Source organism: Saccopteryx leptura, chromosome 6 (assembly GCF_036850995.1).
Source record: "Saccopteryx leptura isolate mSacLep1 chromosome 6, mSacLep1_pri_phased_curated, whole genome shotgun sequence".
Classification (NCBI taxonomy): Eukaryota; Metazoa; Chordata; class Mammalia; order Chiroptera; family Emballonuridae; genus Saccopteryx; species Saccopteryx leptura.
This window is the reverse complement of record NC_089508.1, coordinates 156014279-156025550: the sequence shown is the minus strand read 5'-3', so window position 1 is coordinate 156025550 and position 11272 is coordinate 156014279. Positions and strand designations below refer to the sequence as shown.

At 44.6% G+C, this 11272-nt stretch overlaps 1 protein-coding gene across 3 annotated transcripts in view; it reads right to left on the bottom strand.

The window, feature by feature from the left end:
• Positions 1–5759: 5759 nt before the first annotated feature.
• The window catches only part of TCF7 (transcription factor 7), a 35001-nt gene continuing 29488 nt past the window's right edge, over positions 5760–11272 (bottom strand). For 2 of the 3 annotated variants that reach the window (XM_066343554.1, XM_066343556.1), the window contains 2 exons: positions 10750–10798; positions 5760–8165 (listed from right to left, as the gene is read on the bottom strand). In XM_066343554.1, coding sequence (XP_066199651.1) covers positions 8086–8165; positions 10750–10798 — 129 coding nt within the window. In that variant the 3' untranslated portion in view covers positions 5760–8085. Of the gene's footprint in view, positions 8189–10749; positions 10799–11272 lie in introns of all 3 variants that reach the window. The other variant, XM_066343555.1, reaches the window with a different exon arrangement.

The window sequence follows — 11272 nt, the reverse complement described above, 5'->3', positions numbered from 1 at the left end:
GAGCATTGTCCTGAAGAACAGAGGTTGTGGGTTTGATCCCTAGTCAGGATACATACAGGAACAGATTGATGTTTCTATCTCTCTCTCAAACCAGTAAACATTAAAAAGGGGGGGGGGGATTGAGTGGACAATGTGATACTTTAAATTTTTGTTCTCTTTCTGACTTTGTGTTGACTATGGCCCTAGCCTTTAAACAAAAAGGTCTGATAAATTCTCATATTTAATATAGATCTGACAGCTCATCCAAGAATAAACAGGCCAGCCTGACCAGGTGGTGGCACAGTGGATAGAGCGTCGGACTGGAATGCAGAGGACCCAGCTCTGAAACCACAGGCTCATTCAGCTTGAGCGTGGGGTCGCTGGCTTGAGCAAGGGGCTACTCGCTCTACTGTAGCCCCCTAGTCAAAGCATATATGAGAAAACAATCCGTGAACAACTAAGGAACAAGCAAAGAAGAATTGATGTTTCTCATCTCTCTCCCTTCCCGTTTGTCCCTATTTGTCCCTCTTTCTCTCTCTGTCACAAAAAAAGAAAAAAAGAAAAAAGAAAAATAGAAAGGGAAAAAAGAATAAACAGGCCATTTATAGATCTTGTATACCCAAATAAATATTTGGCATGGTATTAAGAGGCCCTTCAAGCTGGCTGCAGTACTTACTCTTCCCCCTTCCCTTTTCCCTCTTCCCTGCTATATGCTGTTTTTTTAATATGTCCAGAAAGAATTTTCCAGGCTCTCATTTTATCCAGGGAAAGTGAATTGCCCTTTCCCATAGTAGCCAAACATGTCTTCAAAGGTACACCCTGCCTATTCTCTCATTTCAACTTTTCTGAACTAATGCTTTGGCAATGAAGTTGTACTGTGAGGCTGGAGTCCTGCCTCTGCCTCTTAGTGCCTAGATGGCCTGGATAGGTTAGAAATAGGAGCTACCTGCAGCGTGGTGCTGTTGATGGTGAAGACTCCCTCTGTGACAGTCCTTTGGCTTTTCAGCTTTTCATTGTGTCACTTGTGATCAAAAAGTAAACCGTACCCCTTATTTTTTCTAACATTGTCATGGGCAAAAGATGTGGCCCCTCAGTTTCTAATAATTTTTAAATTGTAAAAGCAAGTTACCTCTTTTGAAGTGGTTGTACAGCAGGCCTTGTTTTCTTAAATTTCACTTTATAGTACTTTAACGATACAAGTTTCACAAATTGAAGGCAAGATCCTCCACCAAAAAAACAGACAGACTTATTGCAATACTCACTTTATTATGATGCTATGGAACTGAACACGCAATGTCCTGAAACATGCCTGTGTATTTTATGAGCTTGCCTTCATAAATCTCCCTTTAACAACACACAAAGTAGATACACAGCTTTACAATTTTTATATTTTTCCAAAGATTCACATAGGCTTCCCTTTAAGTTACAGATGCCTGAGTGACATTATAGCCACAACTTATTCTATAATTGTTCAAACACACCAGCTGCTGGAACTAAGCAAGATCTGTAACAGGGGTAGTCAACCTTTTTATACCTACCGCCCACTTTTGTATCTCTGTTAGTAAAAATTTCTAGCCGCCCACTGGTTCCACAGTAATGGTGATTTATAAAGTAGGGAAGTAACTTTATAAAATTTATAAAGCAGAGTTACAGCAAGTTAAAGCATATAATAATAATTACCAAGTACTTTATGTTGGATTTTTGCTGTTTGGCAGAATAAATCTTTATAAAACAACTTACTATAGTTAAATCTATCTTTTTATTTATACTTTGGTTGCTCCACTATCGCCCACCATGAAAGCTGGTAGGGACCAGTTTGACTACCACTGATCTTAACTTGGTGGACTGCTAAGACTGTAGCCCTGTAACATGATGTCAGGCAGGGCTGAGGTTAGCTTTAAACTAGCTGAAGGAGAGTAACAGTGAGTCACTATGATCATGTGACTCAGGGCAGGCAGATATTCCAAACCACATGAATGATCTCTTCATTTACTTAAAAATTGACCAATCCTGTTTGTTTTCTGATCCAAGGGTAAATTAAGAAGAAATTGTAGGTAGGTTATATACGTTCTTTTTTAGGGGTTTGGGGGATAGAGAGGCAGACTCCCACATGCGCTCCCACCAGGATCCACGGGGCATCCCTGTCTGGGGCCATGCTCGAGTACTGAGCTATTTTTAGCGCCTGAGGCTGCCGCAGTTGGACCAACCAAGCTATCCTCAGCGCCCAGGGCCATTCTCAGCCCAGTCAAGCCACTGACTGTGGGAGGGGAAGAGGGAAAGAATGGGGAGAGGGAGAGAAAGAGAACCAAATGTTTGCTTCTCTTGTGTGCCCTGACTGGGACTTGAACCTGAGACATCCATGTGCTGGGCTGATGCTCCATCCACTGAGCCACCTGCTGGGGCTAGTTATATATGCTCTTAATAGTGCAGTTTGAACAGGGATAGGAAGGGGCTTTGACCAGGGAAGAGACATAACTGAAAGAACCACAGACCTAATGCTCTGAGCGCCCTTTACCTTATCCCCAGCTATCAGAATCTCATCTTTTGAAGCTTAACTTTTGCTTGCTCCCACTTCCATTTGAAGATTTTCTGATTTTTCTTTTTCTAAAGCTCAGTACACATTCAAGTGAGAAGGAATAAAATGTTATCCCTACAAAGTTGCTTGAGCTTTTAAAAGATGATAATCCTCAGTTATCTGAATTTCTTTGAAAACTGATTTCCAGCTACGAAAGAAGAGCATATGGGAAAAGAATGCAAGTAAAGGAAAAGCATATGAAATGGTTGAATACCTAAAGTATAGCTCCTGGCTTATCCTTTGTAGGAAGGATAAGAGTTGCCTTCTTGGTAGCTCTTGGAATAGTTAAGGAGGCAAAGCATAAATACTCCTGGGAGAGGGTAACTTTATATAAAAATGTTCCTAGACAGAACAATATTAGTGAGCAAATTGGGGGCTACAGGGCTGGAAAGGTCTAGGAAAGGTTCCATGAGGAAAAACTGTTTAGTTTGAAACGGGAAGCTGGATTTGGATGGGGATGGAGAGATGCCAAGGTGAGGAGGAAAGCAGTGCTTAGTCTGGACCTGGCAGCAGGTGGTTGGGCATTGGTAGGTTTACCGATGAATATAGTCTGGAGAAATTCATGAGGGCCAGATTGATGGCAGAATTTTTGTAACACTCTAGGAAAAGTATTTATCAGACTTAGGTTAGGCGTTGCTATTTTTGAGTGTTAGAACTAAAACTTTTTATTACTGGACTAAAGTATTCTGAATATTTGGGGTTTTACAACTACCTTGTTTACTGTTGTTAAAAACCACGTATCTTCAGCCTGACCTGTGGTGGCATGGTAGATAGAACTTGGACCTGGAATAATAGTGAGGTTACTGGTTTGAGGCCCTAGGCTTGCCTGGTCAAGGCACATGCAGGGGGCAACTACTACAAATTGATGCTTCCTGCTCCTCCCTACCCCCTTTTTCTCCCTCCTCTCCTTTCTAAAATCAGTATCTTCAAAAAAAAAAAAAAAAAAAAAAGGCAGAATAAGAAAATGCATAGCAAGATAAAGAATGGTGTAAGATGTAGTTTAGAACATGTCCCTTAGTGCAAGATTGAGCCATTTGGACACTTAAGCAAGATTTGGATACTCGGTCCTTCCACTGAGTTGTCAGTAGTCATGAGCATTGTTAGTGGCATAAAGGTGTTGAAGTTGCTCTTGTTTGACAGGTTTCCAATGTGGGACTTTGAGTGATTGTTTAACTCATGGTTGACTGCTGTCTTGCAGAATTTTTGCAGTGTTGGGTACAGCTGGTCTGTGTGCCAGTACTGAGATGCATTTTGTGGGAGAATAGAGACTGCTCACAAGAATTAGGTAGGGGATATTTTATTGCTTCATATTTATTTTTGAAATATCCCCTAATTTTTGTGAGCATATATTTAGTTGCTCAATACCTGCTTCCTCTTTTGTAGTTCTCATGACCTTCTGATACCACTGAACTTTGTATTTTTTAGGAAGTGTTTACTGAGCACCTCATCTGCTATATGCCAGCCTTTTCTTTCTACTCTGTGTGTGGTGGTGGTGTGCTGTTTCACAACGTCAACTTCTCTCTTTACTTCAAGTGTTTTGCAGATATTTCTCTCTCAGAAGGCTTATAGGAGCTAGAGAATATAGAAAGCTACACTTCTCAGAAATCTATATTCAAGAGGCGTTTCCAGAGTGGCTTCTTGGTGGTGGTGGGGATGGTAACTGGAACATAATTCCTCTTCCTCCCTAATTTCTTTCCCCCACCCTTGACATTGATTGCACATGTCTGAAGGAACAGGACTTCAGATAAATAAAAACCCTGGTCCAGATTCTCTGGTAAACTTGAAGTGTCAGCCTGAACTACTACTAGTTAACTATCTCCCATATAATTCATGGCTGCTGAAACAGCCCTTATCTTGTATTGCTAATAATTTATGAATACAGCTAGAGATAGAATAACTCCTACCCCCAGAACAGAATTTGCCCTTTCTAGTTAACTCTGCCCAATCCCACACTGTCCTTAACTTCAAAATCTTCTGACCTGAGGTAGGCTTTTATTCTGGGGAACTATATCATCCCCATTTATTCATCTCTGTTTTAAAACTCTGCTGTTTTGAGTATATGAAATTAAGGCTCCTTTCAGACCACCATACCCATTGTGGACAAGATGACCAGTGATAGTCTATTAGCTGCTCCAGACGAGCTGCTCCAAGAGGCCTAAGTTAAAAAGAGTCCCATAGTGATTTGAGATCTCAGAAAGAGATTGGAATAGATGGGATTGGGGAAGTTGACCCAACCTAAGAACCAGACTGCTTGCATGGCCAGTTCAGTTTCAAAGACCCCATGGTGAATTATTAAATTTCTGAAGAATCTTGAAGAAAAAAACAAAAAACACTAAAGCATCCTCTCCAACCTCAAAAGCCAATCAGTGTGTTATGAATTACTGTTTGGTCTCAAATCTTCCACTTTATAGTCCTGGCCAATTTTTTTCTGTGCCGTTTTTTCTAGCAATGCATGCAGGAACCATTCCTTCCTTGGAACTATGTAAGGAACTTTCACTTTCCTTCAGTGTGGCCTTTTCAGGATGAATAGCTGTGCTTCTGGGCTATTCAAGATAGTTACAGCTCAGAAGAGCCTAGCCATGGGACTTTCTGTAAAAGGGAGAAACACCTTCAAATTGGGAGACTTTGGAAAGCTCTTTAGTTTGCCATCACAATATCCTGAGCACAGTGGGAGCAGCTGCTTTAGGGCTCAAGATTAATATTTCAAGCAAATCTGCCAATTGTGTGGGAATGTGTAAGGAAAGTTGGGTCATCTTGTCTTACGTTTCAGGAAACAAGACCGGTTCTTGGATGACAGTGAGGTGGGACTGGTGTATCTGAAGTAGAATTAGGGACTGTACCATCAAGTCACCCTGAGACCTCATAGGAATGTGCTGGTGTGATCTGGCAGGGTTTGAGTTTCCTTTTTGATGTCAGGTGTTTTTAAGAGCTGGTTTAATTCTACCACAACCCCCTTTCCCCTTGCATACACAAAGAGTACATTGTTCATGTATCCAGTGTGCTCTAAATAAGAGGCCTAATCAGATGCAGCAACCCAGTCTTGCATAAGCCTTGGTAAGAATGTAGTTTTTTGAAACATCTAGGTCATTAGCCAGAGCTGAATTCTTTAAATGGGACAGATGTCAAGAGAACGCCCGATCTCCTCTAGCACCCTTCCAGAAAAAAAGCAAGTCTGGGATTACAACTTCCACTGGCCTACTTTAAATAGACACTACTCTGGAAGACTTTATTTAAAAACATAAATAAAAAAAAATGTAACTCAGTAAAAATTACAATGCATGATGTTGGCCCAGTGACTGCTTGTTGTCTAGTTCTTGCATTATCTGATAGTTGACCTATTGAGGTGGCTTTATGACACCTTTCACATTCATGATGGGTCTCAAAGTTAATAGCATACTTTAACATGATGGAAACTGCTGTATAAAAAATAGGTTGCAGATTCATCAAACTTCAGATGTTTTATAATACTATGAAGATACTTCAGACACCTTGATAGTCTTTGGGAGGCAAGGGTTTTATTAACTATCTTTTTGGATTTTTATACCAGTATAAAAAGACTTGCTCATTTTTCTCATAATAGGATTCATACTTAGAGTGGTTCATCTCATCTTAACCCTCAGAGAAAATGGAGCCTTCTGGTCTAGTTGGCTTTATCTAAGGGTCTTGGTAGCAGTTTCCAACCCATTCTTATGGGGGGGGGGGGGCACAGGCAGGCTGGCCTGTGCCTGCATCATTGTTGGATTAAGAGCAAGGCTTGGAATGGCATTATATACTCAACATGAGCTCAGCAGGGCTGAAGGAAGCCCCTGAAGGGAAATCAGAGTGTAATCCCTGGCTTCTGTGGGTTGAAAGTCTTTTAGCATGTGTACCATGATAGAAAATAAACCCCAAGTTTCCTGGCTGTGAAGAAAAGGGTAGAGTATTATGCTCTTATTTTTAAAACAGCTGATTCCTTAGGGTCAAGCTTTTGGGGGGGGGGAGAAAAAAACAACAGTAAAAAGTATCTTTATTTTCATGTTTAAAAAGTTTTTCTATGATGATGCATTAACAATACAAAAATATTTTGAATACAATGGTTCTTCTTGTCAAGACTTCTGGCAGTACTATGCAAGAATATATGGTCTTTGGAATCTGAGAAGTCACTGGCTAAAGTAGGAACTACAGGTTTTTGTTGAGGGGTGTGTGGGGGTACAGGAATATAGCCCTTTTTCTTTGAATTCAGGCTCTGTACAGTAAGGAGGCAAAAAACAAGTTAAGTTAAAAAAAACTTTAAGGCTCAGGGTTGAAGCTTGGCTCAGAATTAGGCTGTGGTGAAAACCAATGGTCTACCACTAGAGTTTTTCTGGGCTACTTGCTTTGGTTGTTCTGGTCCTCATTCCTACAGAATTTCAGGGAAACTGAAGCTGGCCTGGTTTCATGCTGGAAGATAGACACTGGCTGTCATGAGGTTTGGTTTGCCCTTTTACCACTAAAAAGCTGGCTAGATTGGATCTGTCAAAAAAAAGGCTCTCAGAACAGGGAGGGATACACACCGGATTCTAGACCATGACTTCTTTGAACTGTTGACTACAGCCACTAGTGACAGACCTGGGGCTTTGGTATTGGGGCTTCTTAGGCAATTGAGTTTCTCAGGAATCAGTTTCAAGTAATTTGAACTAGAGAGCCAGATAATCCCCACCACCCATATTTGCCTGATTTAAGGTAGTGTCAGGTTGCCTAGGTTGACAGGCCTAAACTTAACCTATTCCATCCCCTCCACCTACAAGCTCCTGAGAACGTGGCAGGATTCCTCTGGCCCAGCTTACAAATGGCAGCTAGTTTTCTGCAAACAAGGCTTTTCTAGGCCCTCAAGAAAAGCATTATCATCTTGAGCTTTGTGGCTATGACCAGGCTCACACATTATTTGATATACCAGCTCATTCTTGGTCCGTGAAGTGTCTGGTATGGGGAGGGTGTGTAGTGGGGGTGGGGAGACAGGGAAGGGAAAGCAGCTGAGTTCAGTCCAGCCTGTCTATGACCTATAGCAGAAAAGGGAGGCAGGGGAATCTGGCTAGCAACAAGACAAGATATTAAAAAGAATAGATGCAGGCTGCGACAGGCACAGAGGATACCCTTAATCAGAGTGACAACACAGATCAGATGCACCACTCGGTTCCAGGTTCAAGCAGAAGTTGTGCAGCCTCTGAAATCGCCAGCACCTGGACCCTGAGAAGGATTTAACAGGCCCCCTGGCCGGTTTCCACATGCTTTGGGGCTCTGTTGCTCCTCCTCAAAGAGTGGATCCCCGGAGGAGGCCAGCTGTCCTGTGCATGCTAGGCTGCCTGTTTCCGAAATTCCTGTTGCTGTACCTGTGTACTCTGCAAGGCACTGCTGGGGGCCTGTGGGGGCCCAGGGGGCTGGGAGGCTGAGAGCTGCTGAGAGACCTGGTGATGTAGGCGCTGGCTCCGCAGTGCTAGCAAGTAGTGCTGTGGGGAAGTGGGGCAGCAGGAGATATGAGGGTGAGTCCTGGGGGGCTGGGGACCCAGAGCAGCCTAGAGTACTGTCATCGGAAGGAACGGGGCTGGGGCAGCGGCCTTCTCCGGGTAAGTACCGAATGCATTTCTTTTTCCTCCTAGGAATAGTGAAGAGAGTTATCTGTAAACAGAGGGTGAATTCAGTCATACACCACAACCAAAAAATGCTGTCATTGCACAGGCCTAGCTGACCTCTCATCCTCTCTCCCTAGGACTTGAACAATGTACTTATGTATACCTTCAGACAGTGCAGTTCTGCTGGGCCTGGCCCAGATGTGGAACAGGTGCAGTTCCAAGCACAGCCACACGGTGGCACAGGGACCTATTCTAGCTGGGCCTGTGGGTTGCCTTGTTTTCTAGGATAACCATCTTAGTCTGTGCCTTTGAGCCTCTGCTTCATGTGTGTTTGTGGGGCTCAGACTGCATTAAGGCAAGGGGCTGTCATGCTTGTGGCTACTTGGGTTGAACAATCCCAGTGCTCAAAGCTAGGTTAGGGGCAAAGAGGAAGAGAAATAGACAGTGATTCTTCTCATCCATTCTTACCATCTTGAGTTCTCTGGGCCACAGTTTGTCTTTGAGTAGTGTGGAATGGGTAGAATTAGGACCTCTAAGGACAGGGCTGCCTCCCGTCATGTATACATATTCCCCCAGGTTCCTCTTTGTCCTTGGACCAGGAACATGGAGGTTACTCTGAAGGGTCAAATATTCCTTAGAGTCAATGAACTTAACTGCCTGGATTAGCCGCAGCCTCGGCCTCACCAGGCCTGATGTGAACCTAAACTAGGCAACTTTTAGCCACTTAGTAGGTATATCTTCTTTTCACATACACAAGCATTTTCCTGTTATATGGCAAAACACACAGGTTTAGTGCTACAGGGCCTAAGTATGGCCCTTTGGTTAGGACAGCCTTGCTCTTCTCTCTCTTCCTCTCCAGCCCTCTGGGCTCAGTAGGTATAAGATGATGAGTTACTTGGTATCCACGTTATTCATGGTATTCTCTACCAGTCACCTTGTTTTTCTTAGATTTATGGTCTCAGGCAGGGGTCCCAACTTGAAGTGATGGAATTGGTTGGCTATTATGACTTTCAGGCCTAGGAGCAGGGGCTGAAGCCACCTGAATGGTGTGGTATTTGGCTACTGAAGACCAGCTAGGCCTAGTTAGCACTAAGCCCTCATTACCAGAGAACCCTAGATAACATAACTACCTTCTTCAATCTGCCTTTCCTTCCCTTCTAGAGCATTATCCCTCCTTCCATTTAGACCCAAATGATTTTCCCTACAAGCCGTGTTCAGTGCTCACTCCCTGTTCTTGCAAGTCTCCTAGGGGGCTGGGGGGGAGGGACAAAGGAAGGCTATAGGCCCAGTAGGACATGTGCAGAGTCAGGGAAGCAGCTTGAAGCAAAGGGAGGATTGTGGTGGGGACAAACCCACCTGCACGGACCACACCAATCCATCTGCTGGTTGAGGCCAAAGCGAGCACGGCATTTCTTAGGCGAGCCAGGGTCTGCTCACAGCCATGCCAGAGGGGCAGAGCAGGGCAGAGGGCGAGCAGGCAGGCAGCAGGGCAGAGCAGGGCCCAGAAAGAAGAGGTAACATCAGTGTTAGCCAGTCATAGATATCCCGCAGCCCCCACAGGCAGATGGCTTCTTCATGGCACAGCCTAGGGCCCAAAGCCAAGGTATTAGGAAAGTGGGCATGGTACCCAGTTGGGCAGAAGAGGCAGTGGGAAGAATGGTAGGGAAGAGAGGGTACCCTATCAGGCTTGTTCCTCTCTGTGGCTCGTGGGCCCCTTGCAGCATGGGAGCTGTGGGAGAAGGAACTCAGGGAAGCCCTTGTGGTTCCAGATTCAGCCTCTTCTGCCTTAGGGCTGCCTTCACCCCAAAACTCCCTGCCATTTTATCTTTCTTTTTCCTTTCCTTTTTGCCAATGCCCTGACTGACCCATATCCCCTCATGCTGTAACTTAAGCCTATTCTATGCACTTTCCCAGATGGAAAGTAAAGCTCATTCTTTAACCTCAGAAAAAGGGCTGAGGACTGCCCTGCCTGTTACAGCGTGAGAGGGCAGCACAGCTGAGAAAGTCATTCATGAATGTGGATCAGAGTTGGGGCAGGAACCCACCCAGGAATCCACAGGGAGGAGACTTAAAGCAGTGTGAGTTCCGTAGGTCCTACACAGAGCACTTAACTGCCATGAAGAATAAGACGGTGTGGTAGGGTGAGATGTGACAGAATTGCTGGGCACCAGCTAGCAGGCTGTATGACTACTGAGCCTAGGCATAAGGTCTGGCTCAGTGTCCATCCAGATAGTGTGCTGTCCACCTCAGAACTAACTAGGATGCTAGTGTTTGGGTTTAGCATGGATCATATGGTCAGTTCCTCACTAACTTTCCCTTGCTAGCTGTGAGCAAGGCAGGGCTAGCAAAGGTGGTGAGGGTGTGGTGGGCCCACTCACCAATGCTATGTGAATTGGCTTCTGCTGGTCTTCCTTAGGACTCAGTATATGTGTTCCTCAAGTGGGGATTTCACTTGTCAGATGCAGGCTTTGTTTCCAGGGGGCCCAGGGACCAGGCACTAAAGGTTTGTAGCTGAGGACTCTGCCCCTCCCTCTGGGCCAGAGCAGTGATGCTTGTCAAATGGGGACCTGGAGAGGCACCTCCACTACTACAGGAGGAAGGGCTCACCTGTGTTGGATTCTTGATGCTTTTCCCTGGAACGCCTCTTCTTCTTCCCCTGCAGTAAACAAAGGGAGAGATCCTCACATCTGGGAGGTGGACACTAAGCCCAGTGAGCAGGTGGTTGGGATACGTGCAGCCTGCTGCCTAGCCTGGCTGCCACTGGGATTCCAAGCCCAGTTTCTTTCTACTTGGGGGCCCTAGTGCAGTGGTCAGCAAACTCGTTAGTCAACAGAGCCAAATATCAACAGTACAACGATTGAAATTTCTCTTGAGAGACAAACTCTTTAAACTATATAGGTAGGTACATTTCTTATCAAGGTAGTACCCGCACGTGGTATTTTGTGAAAGAGCCACACTCAAGGGGCAAAAGAGCCACGTGTGGGTCACAAGCCACAGTTTGCCGACCAGGGCCCTAGTGTTTCCTGATTACAGTTCTTGCTTACTAAACCGTGGCCAGTTAGGGGCCTCCTCCCTTTCCCATACATATCCATTTTAAATGGAAGAGGTAACTACCAGGTCCCTTCCCCCC